This window comes from Telopea speciosissima, chromosome 7, assembly GCF_018873765.1.
Source record: "Telopea speciosissima isolate NSW1024214 ecotype Mountain lineage chromosome 7, Tspe_v1, whole genome shotgun sequence".
Classification (NCBI taxonomy): Eukaryota; Viridiplantae; Streptophyta; class Magnoliopsida; order Proteales; family Proteaceae; genus Telopea; species Telopea speciosissima.
Window position 1 is genome coordinate 18,774,680 of NC_057922.1, and position 19,740 is coordinate 18,794,419.

General features: G+C 35.7%; 2 protein-coding genes across 3 annotated transcripts in view; both read right to left on the reverse strand.

Moving 5' to 3' along the window:
- Window positions 1-662: 662 nt before the first annotated feature.
- LOC122667767 (dihydropyrimidinase-like) lies at window positions 663-10,698 on the reverse strand. Its single transcript, XM_043864189.1, has 13 exons — window positions 10,555-10,698; window positions 10,300-10,452; window positions 8,787-8,838; window positions 7,608-7,877; window positions 7,314-7,525; window positions 6,379-6,499; window positions 5,445-5,532; window positions 5,278-5,356; window positions 4,196-4,283; window positions 4,044-4,084; window positions 3,894-3,946; window positions 2,926-3,082; window positions 663-902 (listed from the first exon to the last, which is right to left on the reverse strand). The coding sequence occupies exons 1-13, from the start codon at window positions 10,684-10,686 to the stop codon at window positions 708-710; spliced, it is 1,641 nt and encodes a 546-aa protein (XP_043720124.1). The 5' UTR covers window positions 10,687-10,698; the 3' UTR covers window positions 663-707.
- Window positions 10,699-17,539: 6,841 nt separating this feature from the next.
- The window catches only part of LOC122667768 (dihydropyrimidinase-like), a 29,391-nt gene continuing 27,190 nt past the window's right edge, over window positions 17,540-19,740 (reverse strand). For both annotated transcript variants that reach the window (XM_043864191.1, XM_043864190.1), the window contains 2 exons: window positions 19,321-19,477; window positions 17,540-17,782 (listed from right to left, as the gene is read on the reverse strand). In XM_043864191.1, coding sequence (XP_043720126.1) covers window positions 17,588-17,782; window positions 19,321-19,477 — 352 coding nt within the window. In that variant the 3' untranslated portion in view covers window positions 17,540-17,587. The remainder of the gene's footprint in view (window positions 17,783-19,320; window positions 19,478-19,740) is intronic.

Genomic DNA, 19,740 nt, shown 5'->3' on the forward strand with positions numbered 1-19,740 from the left:
GAACAAAATAATTAATAAGCAATTCCTTTTAGATTCTACCTCTTCCCTCTCTCAGAGAAAGGGAGTTCTCTGATAATATGATAGCACTAAACCGACTGTGGATTTATAGACCAACCATGGAAGAGGCGTAAAACATATAGTGAGATAATAATAAGTGAGACGGCTATGTGCTAAGTGAAATTCCATTCGAAGACAGGCAAGGGTGTTTTTTGGTTTATAGTATTGCAGGATCCAGATGATGCAACCTGTATGATTGCTTCGGAGATTACTGATTAGTTATTGATGGTCCAGCTTGTGAAAGGAAAGAAGAGAACTAATAATGGAAAAGATAATTGAATACTCTTGTTGTTCTTCCACATCTGAGTTTGAATTGAAATACATTTCAGCATGCACATCCTCCAAGTTCCTATTTGTACAAAGGACCATTACCCAGTGCTAGACCCTCCTATGTGGGGTCCTGGGAAGGGTGAGTTTGGAGTCAGTCCTAACCTTTGGCATTTTTACACAAAATTGCTGCCCTCAAGACTCAAACTGGGCATTTACCCTGGCTGCCTGAACCTTTTACAATTGCTCTAAGCAATGGCCCCCAAGTTCTTATTTGATGCCAAACCTATTATTACAGACTATATGGTACACTAAATTCCTCCCCCCCCCCCCCCAATTATTTCGCTTTGATTTCTGTTTCTGGAAAAAAAAAATAGCTGAACTCAAGCCATGGCAGCTTTGACACGCTGAACAGGAGCATTAAGAGATGACAGGTATGCCGCATCAGCTTTGTCAATACCATTGAAAAGATAACTGAAAGGTGGCATTTCTATGTATCTCCCAGAACCAGGTACAACCTTGAGTTCACCTCCTTCCCATACTACTCTTCCTCCAGCCATTGTTACTTCCACTTTTCCCTGTATTTTTAAATATATATATTTAATAGCTAGCAGTCATTAGTATGGTACAGATTCAATAGAAATACAAGAAAGTTCAGAGATAACTAAAATTCTATGTATAGGGATGGAATAGCTAAATATTGGATTCTGATAATATGTTTATTTTTGCAAAACATTCTTAGTGCAGAACTGGAGAAGGTTCTGGCTTGTGTTTAAGCAATATATCCATTTAGATATCCAAAGTTAGCTGGCGTGATCATGCCTGTAGCAGTTATAGTAACCACATCTATGATATGCAAGAGAAATTACATGAAATAAACAATGGTTAAAGTTGAGCTCTAATGTTTATTGTTTAGTGCTGAAAATGAATGATAAATTATTAACTATTAGAATTTTTGGATGTAAAATTTCCCATAAAAGTCTCATTACCGAAGGAAAAAAAAATTCTAGGTCAGAGATCAATGTTATAATTATCACATATACAGGGATATATGCAATATTATTCGTGGAAATAGTATTCCATTAACACATCTACTGCAAATACTTTCTCACAGCTTCATCAGAAAACTCTAGAAACAGAATTTTAATAGGTTGCCAAGTTTAACCAAATGAGCCAATAGTACAACTCAATATAGGGTCAAATTGCAGTTTCACAGGTTTTGCTAGTCAATTGTTTAATTGGAATCCCTGCTTATTTTAAGGTAACTCAAGCTAACAATTAGCTGTTAACCATCTCAAGATTTGTTTCAAATGATAGAGTTGCATATCCTAATTCTGATGAGCCAAAATTTTGAAATCTCTGAATCAATTCCCGAGAGTGGGAAATTGATTCACAGTTCCTTGGTGCATGCAGCTTATTTGACTAGTGGAAACTATTTCCTAACAAGTTCAGTCCCTGTTTGACACTGAATCACAGTCGTGATAAAGATCCAAACTCCAAACATAATGTCAGAAACAGTCATAACAGAAACAAAAGGTCCGAATAAAAATTAAGACCATATATATATATATAGGGGAGGGGTGGGGAAGGTCTAACTCTGAAAAAGAATAGGAAAGACTAAAGAAATTTTCTTAAAAATAGAAAAAGAGTTGGATCAGCCAGACAAAAAGATCAACAGTCTGACTGTCCAATCTAAAAATTTAAGTGGAATATTTTGATCCGACCATAGACCATTTAAGGGGAAAATAAAAGTCAGTAGTCCAACCGTTGTAGCATGGTCCATACTGGATTGAATTATCTATTCTTATTAACAAAATGAATACTCGTTGCAATTTATATATCTACACTCATTAAGAAAGTTACTAGCCATGAAAAGAGGTATCTCTTTTATGTCAACATGATAGCGATTAAATTTCATAAGCTTCATTCAAATAGCTAAATCATCACTCATATTATTCATCAAAGATGATACACATGCCAACTGAAAAGTACTGATTCATCCACCAATGTTTTTTGGATGACAACTAAGCTCTAAAATTCACCAATTTTTCTGATATTGAACAGTATTTACTGCTAGTTGGTGTTTTGGAGGAAAGAGGACTTGTGAATCACACCTATTTTCACTTCTGTAAGTAAATGGCTAGGACCATACAATCATTGTGAATTTGGGGCATATGGCGCATTCAAAAAGAAGCCTATCCTACTAGATGATATAGATAAATTAGTAGACCAAATTCTGGTAGTGGACTATAATTTAGGCGTTCTAGTAACTTTAAAAAAAAGGGCATACCCAGTGCACAAGGCTCCCGCCACTGCGGGGTCTGGGGAGGGTCATAATGTACGCAGCCTTACGGCCCTTACCCCTGTTTTCACAGAGAGGCTGTTTTCAGAGGACAATGACTATAAAGAATGAAATTAGTATGATCCATTGATGAGGCAGCCCATCTAAGGTTAGATGGTATAGATCAATGCATGATAAGCAGTTGTCGGTGGCGGTTAGTAGCTCAATATATGACATAGGTGTTTCTTGAATACATTGCTGACCAGATGACTAATTCACTGCCAACATGAAAACAATTTTTTTTAAGTTGTAAGGATTACCTTCCCACTAATTCCTTCGAAGGCATTGGTGTCGGATCTCATGTGGTGAGTAGCTGCACTTATTTCAAAGCTTGCATTGGGATTGAGTACGATTATATCAGCATCAGATCCGACAAGTATCGCACCCTTTCTTGGATATATATTAAAGATTCGAGCACTGCCAAAAAAATTTACGAGTTAAATTTTTGGAAGGAAGTTGCATAATTTATATATATATACACAGAGAGAGAGAGAGAGAGAGAATACAGCTGGAGGCAAACAACAGAAAGTGCTTCATGGGATCAATCATAAATAAACATCAACTTCTATGAAAACAGGACTCTACAGAACAAGAAAGATACAAAGTCTTACAATGCAAAGAATTATCTTTCTCATTCCCTAATCCCAGTCACCATTTAGTTCATTAAAACTAGAAGGTAAAAGCAAAAATAGTAGGTTATACAGGGAAGTAATTGACCATGAGACAACTTGGAACTCCATTTGCTATATGACCAATATATCCCTTCATTCTCCACCTGGAAGATTAGGAGGTGGGCTCTGGCCATTGTAGGGCCTCCTATATCTCCTAACCCAAAATCAGGCGATTGGGTGATTTTAAGAATTGACCAAAGCATCAATGCACTTTTATTTTTGTGAGTCAGGTGTGTGGGGACCAGGTTTCCAGAAAGTGCATATCAGAATGTCAGAATCATCTGCTCAGCCTGATTTTCATAGAAGATTGATTGTGCAGTTAAGTATACCAGTTGTGAACGGTAACCCTTTTCTGTTGGACTATATTATCAGATATAACCTTCTTCTTTCGGTAACTCTACAAAATAGAATATCTTTCTTTGCCTTTACAAAAGGACAAAAAGGGAGCAATAGGGGAAATTAGCTGTGACACATTCACCAGAAAAATCTTTTTGAGGCTAATCATTTATTAGCAAAAAATTGAGAAAGTCAACACGAAAGAGATGAACAGAAAATACCATTCAGTGCTTGTAATTCGCACATAGTCAGAAGGAGTTATCAAGCCAGACTCCTGCATCAAACAGGTGTTATGATAAGAAGACTAGCCAGAGTAAAATTTCAGCCACTTGGTTTACTTGATACTAGTAACAAAATCTATGGTAGCTTACCACCATTGAGTCCCAGACCAAATGCATCCTCTCCTCAATACCTATGAATTTCAAGGATTGTCAGAAATATGCACGAAATACAAGGTAAAATGGAAAAAATATGTCATTGAGTAACCCAAGATACTCGAAGTAAATCAGTCCATTGCGATTACCATTGATACCATTTGGAACTAGTCGGAAGTCATCAATACCGAGGGCTTTTTGTGTAGAATTGAATGAACAATGATCAGTTGCTACAAGCTGCAATGTGTAAAACAAGTTCAGTGATTGAATTGAGCCTCTGTTATTTTATCTATCCAGCATAATGGATACAATATAATCAAAATTGTTGGACAACAAAAATAATATAAGTCAAATAAGGTCGATATGAGAAATAGTATATCAAAATGCATATTAATTAGGTGAACAGTCGGGACCAGGAACACTAAGCTAGAATTTAAGCTGGGTCAGGATTTGCCAATGCCAACATGAAACCTGGAATTAGGGCCACTAAGTCAGGAAGATATGATTGAGATACAGCTCATGCTGAGAAATGCCTGGTAAGGATGGGTTTGAGACTGTCCAACCTGGGATCTGCCAGGTAGTAGTGGTTCTCTCTATCTGGGATAGATGCATGACGATGGGATCCACCATATGATGAATCACCATTGGAATTCAATTTAAGTGATCTAATTTTGTGTCAACCCAAGACATAGTCACACTCTGCAGTAGGTCTTTTTGCTCCGACCTCCGAAGAATATGATATGGAGGTTAGGATCACCAAGTTGGATCAAGTTATAGAGTGGATCTTGCCAGTGGCACCCATCAAATTGAATTTCTTGTCATATAAATATGCTGATGAATTCAATCAAACAGCATCAGTGCAAGAAAATGATATTTTGAGCTTACAACTTAAGTTCAAAGTCCATTACTTTAGCACAAACTGGGAGGCATAAAACATAAGCAGGACAAACCACTGTTTATGAAAAAACTAAAGTTCATGGCTTAGGTATCTTAATAACAATAACTATACATAGTTTTGAAAATGTCCCAATTTCTAATCCGCTAAAAAAAAAAACTATAATAAAATAATTAACGCAAGCTGCACTTAGATTTGACTGATTTATGTCGTGGATATATAGAGCACAGAAGCTCAAATTCTTTCTTTCCTAATTTTTTTTCCTCAATCTGGCATTTGCTGGGGACTGGGGAGATAGTGTCGTATAAAACTGTTTTCCAAAGAAGAAAAAGAGACCTGCAAAACTCCCGTTGATAGGGCAGCTTGAAGAGCTTTATCATGACCTGCTTTCCTTATTGGAGGACTCATGACAAACCTGAAACATTAAGGACACTGAATTGTTGGAATAGCTTTCTAAAATTGAATACAATAAAGTAAGGTACTAAAGAGTATAAGGTTCTTGCTTTGCAGCGGTGTTGAAGTCAGGATCAAAAATCCCCGATTCTTCAAGTACCAATCCAGCAGCTATTGGCTCTCCAATAACCCTTTGACCTGCATTTGGAATAATTATTAAATGCAATTATTTAAATATGCCATCAGTATTCTGCATCGGACATTGCTTTGCAGCCTTAGAATTTAAAGATTAACAATCAACTCTTAGAGTATAACCATGGTTTTAAAAATCGGGAATTAATGGATCATTAAATTGGTCGATTCGGTGACCGATCCAACATGGCCGATTCACACTCAAAACCCTAGAAATTTCCCTATTTTTAGATCTGTGAACCGATTTTAGGGTTCTTGAAGGCCAATTCTGATACGATCAGAATCAGAATTGTTACTGTCCAATTCCATCTCTGATTCTGCATTTTTCCCTGTTTATATGGATACAGAAATGGATATAAGTGCATGCATGTATGAGAGACAGATAGAGCAAAGTAAAAAGATAGAAAATAGAACAGTGTCATATCTGCCACCCCAAATCCTCTGATCAGTTTCTCCTTTGAAAAATGGAAGAGGGACTCCTCTACCAGCATCAGAATAATGTGTTTTCGAACAGAAGATTCAGTTCATTCCATCCATTATATCATGTTTCATATGTCCATTCATAACAGCATCAATATCTGCTCTCCCATAGTCCCTCCTACTGTCATTCTTCAATGGGAAGAATAATATCCCATAGTCCCTCCTACTGTCATATCATTGAATCATGGTTAAAGGATAAACATATACCATCGTGCATGAGCTGGCGGATAATTTGCACAATGGATCGTCCATTTCAAAATAAATTGAGAAAAAAATGTTTCACCGAACCAGTGATGTATCTGGTAAAACTACATTAGTAAGGCCATCAAAGAAATTTTAAGAGCAAGAATAGAATCTGAAAACATTTCAAACCTGCTTGTCGAGCTTTGGCTACCTCTTCCAATGCATCGATACTCATCACATGAACAACATAAAGGGGTGTGTTCACAAAAGCTGCCAAACGAATGGCTCTAGCAGTTGCCTCTCCTTCCAGCTGCAAGAGCATTTAATTAAATGACTGATTGCAATTGATTTTTATCACAACTAATTAACCTATCAAAATGTAACTTGTAAATTGATACAAAGCCCTACAATCTCAACCTAGACCACCAAAACCCTTGTAAATCCAGCACAATACACCTAAATTCTAATTTTTATTTTACCTTCCAACCATTTTTCTTTTCCACTAACACGTAGTCATTATTCCTTTACCCAAGGCTTCATCTTTGGAATTTCCTTAAAGAAGACAGACAGTTTATTGGCCTTTGCAAGAAAGTTCTACAGCAAGACATGATCTCAAGGATATGCTCATATTAGACAAGTATATTAATGTTTTTTTTTGGTTTGATGAATAAGTATGTTATAGTGACTAGCCATTCGAGCTTTTTTCTGCTTCTCATATTAGAATCTACCATATGGTGCCGCTATTAAGGGCAAGGATGACTACCAGCCTAAGAAGTCTAGATGTGTACTTCAACTAATGATATTTGTGTGCCATATCTCTCTTCAAATTTGATGAAAAATTCTGAATATAACCATCCTCAGTATTAGCCATCTTTATGGGTAAAATTAATTTGATGAAATATTCAAAAATGACTGTTCCTGCAAGTAATGAAGCAGCTTCATCACTTTCTTCCTGAGCCTAGATACTTTCACTTTAGCTAGACTTAAACAAACAATTCACTACCAAACAAATAGGGAAGTTGTACTCATGCACCCAACAATTGTTCAGATCTGAAAACAAGAACCAGAAGGAAAATACACCACAAACTAGAAGTCATAATAAAAGGAGAGCATGTTCATGTTACCACAGGGGGCCTAGAAAGTGCATGTCCTTCTGGACCAGTAATACCAAGATCAATCATCATCTGTTGTGCATCCGCAATAGCATCACCATTTTCTGCATGAACCATAGGCAAGGCACCAAGAGACTTGCATTTTCTCATGCCTCGCACTAGAAGTTCATCATTGATCATAAAAGTCTCTTTGTAGGCGAGAAAAAACTTGAAAGAGTTGATACCTATGAATCATAATGCCATAAACAGTCACCAACATAACATGCCATATGATTGTAATCAATTCAAACATTGCAACTTGCTAACCTTTCTCCTTAACCATAATTTCCATTTCTTTTGCAACAACTTCATCCCATTTTGTGATGGCCATATGGAAACCATAGTCCATGCATGATTTTTTTGCTTTTTCTGCAAAGTCTTCAAAACCAGCAGTTAAACTCCCATTAATTGGAAACGCAAAGTTGATGTTCATTGTAGTTCCCCCTGCTAATGCAGCCGCCTGACCACTGAAAAAGTCATCAACGGTATCGCTAACGGCAAAACTTGTCTCCAAGTGTGTGTGAGGATCAATTCCTCCTGTTACATTGGAAGAAAAAAATATTTAAATTGTCATAATATAGTAGTTAAATTTTTTTGCCTACATGATCAACAATTGAATCTGGATATGGACAGAAGGAGTCAACCACAGAGAAAAGCAAATTAATTTAAGAAAAGAAGAAAACTTGAGTTCAAAGAGGAGCTGAACTCAAGTTATTGCCCCAGACTTCACACTATGAGTAAGAAATGCGCATCTTTGGGACTCAGCATGTACTATCCATAGAGCCACCAGGAGAACTAGACCAACAAAAGCAGAAAAAATGAAAGTCCCTAACCAATTTATCTACTGTACTTGTTCAATAAAGCCAGAATTGGCCAGATCATAATGTTCAGCTGATCACGATGAGGTCTATAGAGCAGAAATTCATTTGACTGAGCTGATGTACTTTGGCCCAGGAGCTTTTGTCAATGGCCCAAACTTCATTCCCAATAAACCCTGGATGTGAGTTGCATGGTGCTCAGTTGTAAATTGTAATTGCCTCTAAACAATCACCTGCCTAAGTTGATCAGTGCTGTCCTAAATACATTACACACGCCATGAACCAAAAACAGGAACTACAAGAATACTAATACTACTAATTATAGTCCTAATAACAAAAGTAACAGTAATTCTAATACAAATACTAATAGTAATAACAATAAATTGGTAACGATAATAATGATGGTGATGTCAAGCAGAAGAAAAAATAATTCACACAGGTTTTCAAATTACATCCATGAACATGACTCTGAAACACATGTCCAACTAAGTCAACTCCAAAAAATTTTGAGAAATGGCCTTTTAGATGAGATCACGTACGTTTCGTTCAATATTTTAAAGATTCTTTTTAGAATTTGAGAACTCCCTACACTTTAGATTCATTATATACCAAAAGTCTGAATTTTCACCTGGCATAACATACTTCCCGGTGGCATCAATCACTTTAACATCATCACCAACCTGCAAGGAAACAAGTAAGTGCTTCAAATACATCTCAACTTCCCATAGATTCTAACATTAAGTATTCGGTCTTGAAAATCCCTATCAGAATAGAACTTCCAATTTTGCCACTTAGAAAGAAAATCAGGAATAACATAAGAGTAGAATAAAATAATCTGATGAAAAGAAAAGCATATAGTTGATCCTCAGTTCCCCAACATAGCAGATTTGAAGATAAGCATATACTAATCAGATAAAAGCAATAGCTGAAGATAATCATACTATCAATATATTGTCTCTTGGTTGACCTTGTATTATTCTCCATAAAAAATTGGTCGAACTTTATTTTGTCTAATAAAGTCTTCCTACCGATTGGAATTTGTCAATAGTCTTCCTACCACTTGGAATTTGTCAATCTCACCAAAGGTTCCCCTCATGTATATGCTTAGAATACTCATATTACCAACTGAGAGAGAGATGGGCTCGATCTCCAGGCCTATTATGTTGGAATCTCTCCGGCCTCCAGTCCAGTTTTTCTAAATTTTTACAGGAAACATTTTAAATGATTATACTGGCATTTATACTCAGTAGAAATATAAATTACATGGATATTATCGGCATTAATTAGTGGCACATTATGATAGTCAAAGAAACCTAACAATGGAAATAGCTATAAGAAAGACATCATAGAACCGATAAATAGGTTCCAATCTAACATGCTTTTTAACTATAAGAGAACAATCAGCAGAAATAAATTAGGCACACCTTGCCCCTTTGCTATGGTTAAGAATTCCATTTTTCAGTCACTTCTACTTTAAATGAACATATTACAGATAGATTAGATTTCCAAACATCCAACCATGTTGTATTCTCAATGACACAAATGGACTAGATTTCCCCCTTTTGATCATTGAGAACCAAAATGATGAGCTAACACTTATGAAGTTGAGTAATAACTCATCATGTGAAAATCTCAGTTAACCAGGTGGATATAACATATGAATATACACCGCTCCTACATAAATTCGACAAATTCAGACAACACCTTCTACTCTGATCCCAATTACAGCTGAGAAAAGTCAATCAACAACAAAATTTAATATAATAAAGAAAAGCAATCCATCAAGGTTGATTGGAAATTTGGAATGCCACCGATCACAGAGAATAATTACACCTAGCATTCACTCAAAATGATCGGAACTAGGAAAACATCCAATATTGCAAATATGTGACTTTTGGTTCACCTTAAAATCCTTGCATAACCAATTCTAATCATAGTGTACTTCGTCATATCCAATCATTCCAATCTGGACAGAGTAAGTCTGCATCAGCAAAACTCAATTACCATACAACACTATCGTTGCCTTCGCATTACAGTCATGGTTATTCATTAAAAAAAAAAAAACACATAATTGATCTCTTACTATTCAAAACATTTCATAGTATTAAGTCATCATAAAAGAAAAAGATCAAAGATCATACGTTGATGTTAGGCTGGACGGAGACAATAATCCCATCCTCAACGTAAACATCGGCGACTTCCTGATGGTGAGCGTTTACAACAGTTCCACCTTTGATCAAGAGCTTCGAAGAGTAAGAACAACCCTCTGATTCTCCATATGCCGCACCACAAAACTGTAAATTAAATCCAACTGATCCAGTCAGCATCTAGAACTAAAAAAGACAGAATTCCAATAAGAAATTCAAGAATTAAGGTATAAATCTCATTATGCATACCCCCGATACTTGTTCCGATTCGGAGATCGGTACAATGACGAGGAGACCAACTATAACGGAGAAAACGTTAATTAGCCGAACTCCGAATACGAGTTTCCGCCATGGGAGAGTGAAACGAAGCTCCGCCATCATAAGTGGATATGAGAGCCACAGAATTTTGATTGATCACTCTATCACTCACTACTCTTTAGTGTGACTCTGAGCTTTGAGAGAAGCCACTGGTAAAGCCATATACTGTTCCCCATTTTATAGTTCAAACTTTGATTTCCCGGGAATCTCATTGTGAAGGAGGAAGATTACATCTTAACATCGTAGTCACACACGTGGTGCACTTCCATTGGTTTTTATGTTGACCAACTAGCCTTTCGCACTCGAGGACAAGGTAGTGCTAGTGGCCAAGGGGTAATATCTTTTTGGGGGATTTACACGTACCCTCCCCTGATGTACGACTTGTAATTCACCCGTGATTTTTGGATATTTACGCATATCTCTCTTACTTTCCAGTTTCCACAATAATTAATAATTAAATTTATTCCGTTAGTTAGGTAAGAATGTTTTAATCATTTTATGATCAATATACCCTTTATAGGATAAAGATATGCTTTTCACCCAATGATTTATATCTTTCACCCACAATCCATCGTTTTGGATTTGAACACCCTAAAATTCTATGTGCAATAACACCTACCATTCATTTTCCCCGTGCAAGTACACTAGTGTTTTCTTATAGATACGAAGATTGAATTTTTGCTCACATTGGTTCTCCCATTAGAGGAATTGCAGTTCTAGGCAACCAAAAATACGCCTTTAGGGGGATAGCAGAGAGAATGGATATGGAAGAAATCACGTTGGTTCTTCACACTGAAGTTCGTATGTTCATCTTCAATCCCTATATCTATCTCTCTCCTCACTCAATAGAGGCTGATATGACATTTCATGGGATAAAGAACAAAGATAGATATAGGAGGCACTAGGACTGTATCTTATTTAGGCACTAGCTGGATAACATTCCTTCTCCCTTCTAAGGGAAAAAGAACTATGTTCAAGAGTGTGGTCTACCCTAGCACACTCATGAGTCTATCTCTCTCATCTCATATGAAAAGATATTTTTGTCCCTTTATTTTGAGGAGGAGAAAGACACATGGGAGTGCTAGCCTAAATCACACTTTTCCTATTTATCACTTTCACTTTCAATTAACCCTCATGTCAATGGACAATGATTAGGCTTTTACCTCACCCAATCCATCATATCAAGAGGGGAAAATATCTATGGATATCTACGCCAAATACGTAGGCAGAGTCTGAATCATTCTTCCTATGCAAGAGGACAAAGGCTACTATGTGCTTCATGATCATTTCAAGGAAAATATTTTCATTTTTCCTTTCCCCTTTTTTTTTTTTAATTTGTTTTATGTTAAATTTAGCTAATGAATAATCATAATCTTATCCCAATTATTGCTTAGACTTTTTTTTTTTAGTAATTTTATTTATTATTCTTATTTTTTTAATCTCTTTTTGACCTTTTTATTTTCTTCTATTGCTCTTATTTCTATTACTGTCATGGCCTCTTTGGATCCATGTAACCTATCTCATTTAGTTGGGATAAGGTTATGATTGTTGTTGTTGAGTAAGCCTAAGTGATTGATTGTTTTAGGCTATCTTTTTCTCTTGTTAAAAAAAAAATTTATAGTGGAAAAGGATTAGTAGGGTGTGGTCCTTTGATCAGTCCTTTCAATCGGTCAGGTTTTCTCGAATATACACAGATGTATGATTGTTTTGAGTTGGTTTTGTCATTGTTTCCACTCCAATTTTTTCCTTCCAATTTAATTTGACAGTAAGAATTGGCCGTCGATTTTCCCTTGCCTATGGTTCCCTTCCAAAATATATTGTGAGATAATGTTATTAAAAATAAATAGGTTAATAAATTGATTCTATTTCCAAATTACCAATTTATTTTTAAATAACAAAATTAATAACCTCTACTGTCCACAAATTAATAATTATTCGAACACAGTGTAGCATAGACCATCTTATATCATTAGGCGGTAAGTATATTTCATGAAGCCCACTTTCTCTTGGTATTTTTATTAGTGCTACATTGATTGAAATATTAAGATTTATTAAAAATAATTAATTGAAAAAAAAATATTGCCAACCTTCTCTAAAGCTTGAAAATTAATTAACTTTTTTTTATTTATAAAAAGTAGTTGCAATTTTTATTGGTTTGATTCATGCTTGATCCATTGTTTATGGTTTGCAAATTGGCTGATGTGTACAAATAACTAGATTCAATTCAGCAAGCATCAGTACTTCACCCATATTGTCAGATAAATTATTCTTATTTAGTTATCTAGAACACTACATACAACCCGCATGAATCTGATTACTTAATTAATTTATACTAAACTAAATTAATCAATTATTCAAAAATATATTTCAAAAGAAAGAAAAAAGCTGAATGATAGAATCCCATCACTTATTTCTCATCTCCCTTTTTATTTTATGGGATAAAGAATGGGATGCGTGTGGTATGCAGTCCCTACGCCTAGACACAAGGGTGGGCAAACTGACCGTCACGCCCCCGAATAATCTGCCTTTTCTTGGGGGCACGTCGATCATTTCGCCAGACACAGGGGCAGCGCACCATACACACCCAGGTAGTGTTCTTTTTCTCTTATTTTTTATTTTATTGAAATTAGTAAACTTTCTCTGCAATTGAAGACAAAAACATTGTAAGTATTTAAATATTTTAATGTAACTAAAAAATATATATTTAAGAATTAATCAAATAATAATACATGCACATTAAACAACCTCTCTTACACTAATTAATGAAGGGAGAAAAGTTGAAACAACTATAACCATGCCACCTCTCATGATATGACTGTCAATAAGTTGATTAAATACTAAAAAGTGAAAACGATGGAAATTGGAGATAATGCATGCTGCTTACTTCTCTCTCTGGGGCAAGAAAAAACCACCTACCTAATCTATCAATTTTCATTTTATTTTGTATCTTTCAGTTCTTCCCATCTTTATCAATATCCTAAATAGACTAATCAACAAAGTTGAATGAGCTGCTGTCCAATTCTCCATAAACTATGATTATCTCTCACTTAAAAAAAAAAACAATATAAATGGAAAAACTTTTTAAGTAGGTTTAATCTTCTTTTAATTATCCTTAGTTTTATTCCCAAAAAGTTATTTAATGCAGAGTACATAAGAGTTTAAAAAATTTGAAAGTTATCTAATGTTATGAGAAATGATAGGATTTACCCTCATTTAAAAAAAAGTTATATTAAAAGAAGGGAGCATGCAAAAAGTACAGTTATGCAATAAATGACTTTTAAAATTTTGAAAACCCCTTTTACCCCATGCACTAAATATCCATTAATTAACTTTTAAAAATTAGACAAGAGGCAAAACAATAAGGATATATATGGCAAAAGATCGCTGCTTGATTGTGTAGCCCTTGCACTAGCGTGGGGGGGGGTAATGAGAGCGTGCATAGGGGTATTTTCAACACGGATGGGATTTTTAATCTCAGAAGGGTCTAGGCAATAATTTCGCATGCTCATGTTGTAAAACCTAACATGATGCAGAGAAGAATGGAAATCGCAAACATAGTCTTTAAAAATTTTCTTGAATAGAGTTACAGTCGCTCGTTTCTCACACCTCTCTCAGATTTTCAATACAGAGAAAGAACTCTCGCTACAGATTTATAGTGAAACCCTATACAGGAAATTTACCAAAATACCCATATAATTTTTAATGAAAATATTTTTTTAGATATCAAAACAAATGAATATTTTACTGTTCTTTTAGTTTTTAGCAATGCTTTACCATATTAAGATTTATGAATTTTTTAGGTTTGAGAAAAACCCCTACATTAGAAAGCTGAACATTTTACCTATCGCCAAAAATCTAGTTTTTGTTCTTGAACTGAGGGGTTGACTTTTATCCTTTAAGAATTTGATTTTTTAAAATTATTTTTATTAGATTCAAATAAGGGGGCATTTGTTTATTTATGAGAGTATCTTAAGTAAATGTAAAAACATTTACTTAAATGATATTTAGCATAAATAAGGGTCAAACTTGGTTAGATACTACTAAGGCGACAGTCGCTCGGACCCCAAAAAATCCACCTGGATGCCTAGGCGGCACCTTGACAACTATGCCATTGACACTCAATTCCATTAAGGACAATGAAAAATTAGAGCTAAAAATGATAATTTGAGAGAATATTGTCAAGTCCAAATTGATGCTACAAGGATTTTTTTTTTATTTTTTTTATTTTTTTTGAGTTAGGAATGTTCACCAAATTCAATTACTAAGGCTTTCGTTTTGGGAATATTCATTTATTTTGTTTATCCTACAATTTTCACTCTATCAGATTTAGAGTAATTTTAATCACAAGGGGTTTGTTTTATTTTATCTTAAATAATTTTATAATTCTCATCTTGCAGAGTAATTTTTGATGCAATGGCACTTCCATGGTTGGACCAGTTTGGCCCACTGTCAAGAGAACTAGACCAAGAAGAACCAGGTCCAAACCTGGCTTAGGTGGGACACTAGCTCTGCAACCTAGCTATCCATTTTCATACCTACCTATTCTCTTCCAAATTCGATCTTGGCTTGCTTACTCTCTCGGGTTTGCATCATTTTGGTATCAGAGCTCAAACTGGTAAAGAGAATGAATCCAGATGTTTTTTACTTTGCTGGACAAAGAAATCCATGTCTATTCCTTGGTTGGATAGATTCTTTGGAAAAATATTTTTATCGGCATGGTTTGACAGAAGCACGGAAGAAGTTATTAAGGACTCATAAACAAGTGTAGTTACTCACTCGAACAATTGAAGGAATTCACCACAAATCTTTGTGTTTGTCGGGAAAACACAGTGTCACTCTCTCACCTACAGCTTCAAAAACCCTAATTTTTACAACTAGAGGAGAGAGAGATGGAAGGGAAGGGGGAATGACCAAATTGTGGCCATCTTTTCTTCCCTTCTCCTTTTATAGATTAGGCTGCCCACTAATTGTGGGCTACCTTGTCTAAGTCTGTTTGAGATTCTTAATCCGTATGAGATTCTAAATCTCAACATTACCACGATGTGGTTAATCCCTTCAATGACAAGTTTCCTTGTCAATCTGAGTATTCTTGTTTGCTAAAAAAAAGAGGGAAGAGGTAAAATCCCACTACGTATCCTACCTAATCCAATTCTCTTGTAACATCCATTAATCTAAGTAATAGTTATTATAATGGATATATACATGTTTGAAAGTAGGTTGTGGCAGCGTTTCTGGTGGCCTTCTTGTCGTCGATCGAAGCTCCACTCGTCGATTCAACAGACCTTTGTCGATCCGGCAAGTCTATTTGAAAGTAAGCTATGGTAGCGTGTCGGCACACGTGAGCAGTTTGGTGTTGCACTGTTGGGCATGTATGGGGCCCCCTCTATTGGCAGGCATGTACATGCACTTAATTTTAGCTGTCTACAACTTTTTTTCTAGGGAAATGGTTGTGACCCATCCCCTAGTCTGGATGACCCAGTCAATGACATGTGAGGCCGGGTCAATTTCCACTTCTTGGTTTTGGATATCGTATATCTATATCTTGTGTTTATCATGCTCTCTATTTGTTTTATGTATCTTGATTTCCTTTGCTTGGTGTTGGACGTGCATGAATGAATAACCTTCTTTCTACCCCAAACAAAAAAGAAGTAATGGATATATACATTAAAAAAATTAATTCCATTAACTCCCCAAAGTAGTAGATATTCACAAGTTAGTTTAATTAACTGTATATTAGTCCCTCTACTAAACAATATCACATAATGCACCACATGGAGAGTTGAAGTGGCAATCCTAACTATTGAATAGATTTGTTATGTCTAGATTGACTACTTGTCAAATTTCGTAGCCAAATTCAATCATGTAAGACCCATGTCTTGGTATATTATCCTTTGAAATTTAGTTTGTCTGTTTTTTTCTAACCATATTTCGAAAGTTAGAATTTTTAGTCAAACTTCAAAGCTTTATTTTCTCACTTGGGCTACACTATTAGGGCTCAAACTTGACATGTGAGTAAAGGCCCTTAGCCCCCTTCCTTACCACAAAAATTGGACCCCTCCTGATATGCCATGTAGAACATATTAGCATATAAGAACTCAGAAAGTGGACAAGCAGGAAACTATTGCCCTTCTGAACAGTTAGTTGTTCAAAAATCATGGGTTGAGGATTGGAGTTGGGAGGTCTTGGCTTCATGAGTTGAAGCAAGACTAAGTCCATATGATAATGAATTTAATGAAATCACATTTTGTTTAGATTGAAGAGAATCAAAACTGCTCAGTTGCAATTCTACTTTTTCCTTTTATATCAAAATGAGAGTGGTTTCGGAGAAGGGGAGTTCTCTGATAATATAATATCACTAAACCAACTGTGGATTTATAGAGCAACTATGGAAAAGGCATAAAACATATAGCAAGATAATAATAAGTGAAATGGCTGTGTGCTAACCGAAAATCCATACTAAGACAGGCAAGGGTGTTTTTTGGTTCATAGAATTGCAGGATCCAGATGACGCAACCTGTATGATTACTTCAAAGATTACTGATTAGTTATTGATGATCCAGCTTGAGAAAGGAAAGAAGAGAACTAATAATGGAGAAGATAATTGAATATGCTCGTAGTTCTTCCACATCTGAGTTTGAATTGAAATACATTTCAGCATGCACATCCTCCAAGTTCTTATTTGTACAAAGGGCCATCACCCAGTGCTAGTCCCTCCTATGCGGGGTTCTGAGAAGGGTGAGTTTGGAGTCAGTCCCAACCTTTGGCATTTTTACACAAAGTTACTGCCTTCAAGACTCAAACCGGGCATTTACCCTGGCTGCCTGAACCTTTTACAATTGCTCTAAGCAATGGCCCCCAAGTTCTTATTTGTTGCCAAACCTATTATTACAAACTATATGGTACACTAAATTTCCCCCCCATTATTTCACTTTGACTTCTGTTTCTGGGAAAAAAATAGCCGAACTCAAGCCACGACGGCTTTGACACGCTGAACAGGAGCATTAAGAGATGACAGGTATGCCGCATCAGCTTTGTCAATACCATTGAAAAGATAACTGAAAGGTGGCATTTCTATGTATCTCCCAGAACCAGGTACAACCTTGAGTTCATCTCCTTCCCATACTACTCTTCCTCCTGCAATTGTCACTTCCACTTTTCCCTGTATTTTTAAATATATATATTTAAAAGCTAACAGTCATTAGTATGGTACAGATTCAATAGAAAATACAAGAAAGTTTAGAGATAACTGAAATTCTATGCATAGGAATAGCTAAATATTGGATTCTGATAATATGTTTATTTTTGCAAAACATTCTTAGTGCAGAACTTGAGAAGGTTCTGGCTTGTGTGTAAGCAATATATCCGTTTAGATTTCCAAAGTTAGATGGCGTGATTATGCCTGTGGCAGTTACTAGCACATCTACATGCAAGAGAAATTACAGGAAATAAACAATGGTTAAAGTTGAGCTCTAATGTTTACTGTTTAGTGCTGAAAAATGAATGATAAATTGTTAACTATTAGAATTTTTGGATGTGAAATTTCCTATAAAAGTCTCATTACCGAAGACCAAAAATTCTAGGTCAGAGATCAGTGTTATAATTATCATGTATACAGGGATATATGCAATATTATTCGTGGAAATAGTATTCCATTAACACATCTACTGCAAATACTTCCTAGAAAACTCTAGAATCAGAAATTTAATAGGTTGCCAAGTTTAATCAAATGAGCCAATAGTACAACTCAATACAGGGTCAAATTGCAGTTTCACAGGTTTTACTAGTCAATCCAATTTGTTGGAGATCTGTGGCAAACCAGGTTTTCAACAGCTTGCTGGGTTTAACAGTTATTCATGGCAATAGCTCACTAAGTTCACTATTCACTTCTAGGCATAATCAAGTTCATTCCATTTGTAAATTCTTTTAATTTTTATAACAGCTCAAAGGCAACCATTTGAATGAAGATTTGGATTTTCTTATTCAATTGTTTATTGAACCAATTGGAATCCCTCCTTATTTTAAGGTAACTCAAGCTGAAAATTAGCTGGTAATCACCTCATGATTTGTTTCAAATCAAATTGCAAATGATAGAGTAGCATATCCTAATTCTGATGAGCCAAAATTTTGAAATCTCTGAATCAATTCCTGAGAGTGGGAAACTGATTCACAGTTCCTTGGTGCATGCAGCTTATTTGACTAGTGGAAACTGTTTTCTAACAAGTCCAGTCCCTGTCTGACAAGAATCACAGTAACCAAAATGATAAAGATCCAAATTAGTATAGATAAATTAGTAGTCCAAATTCTGGTAGTGGATTATAATTTAGGCATTCCAATAACTTAAGCGTTCATAATAGATATCAGGTATATAGGACAATGACTATAAAAAAAAAAAGGGCGTACCCAGTGAACGAGGCTCCCGCCACTACAGGGTCTGGGGAGGGTCATAATGTACGCAGCCTTACCTCTGTTTTCACAGAGAGGCTGTTTCCAGAGGACAATGACTATAAGGAATGAAATTAGTATGATCCATTGATGAGGCAGCCCATCTAAGCTTAGATGGTATAGATCAATGCATGATAAGCAGTTGTCGGTTAGTAGCTCAACATATGACATAGGTGTTTCATGAATACATTGCTGACCAGATGACAAATTCACTGCCAACAAGAAAACAATATTTTTTTTAGTTGTGAGGATTACCTTCCCACTAATTCCTTCGAAGGCATTGGTGTCAGAATTCCTGTGTTGAGTGGCTGCACTTATTTCAAAGCTTGCATTGGGATTGAGTACGATTATATCAGCATCAGATCCGGCAAGTATCGCTCCCTTTCTTGGGTATATATTAAAGATCCGAGCACTGCCAAAAATTGGAAGGAAGTTGCATAAGATTATATACATAGGGAGAGAGAGAGAGAGAATACAGCTGGGGGAAAACAACAGAAAGTGCTTCATGGGATCAATCATGAATAAACATCAACTTCTATGCAAACAGGACTCTACAGAACAAGAAAGATACAAAGTCTTACAATGCAAAGAATTATCTTTCTCGTTCCCTAATCCCAGTCACCATATTGTTCATTAAAATTAGAAGGTAAAAGCAAAAATAGTAGGTTATACAGG

Bases quoted from the DNA above. Each gene is read 5' to 3' on its own strand.
- LOC122667767 (XM_043864189.1), bottom strand. From the start codon at position 10,686: ATGATGGCGGAGCTTCGTTTCACTCTCCCATGGCGGAAACTCGTATTC. The intron at 8,839-10,299 runs GTATGATCTTTG...GTTTCCTTGCAG, and splicing joins CCGTCCAGCCTAACATCAAC to GTTGGTGATGATGTTAAAGT. The intron at 6,500-7,313 runs GTAACATGAACA...ATGCTCTTGCAG, and splicing joins CACTTTCTAGGCCCCCTGTG to CTGGAAGGAGAGGCAACTGC.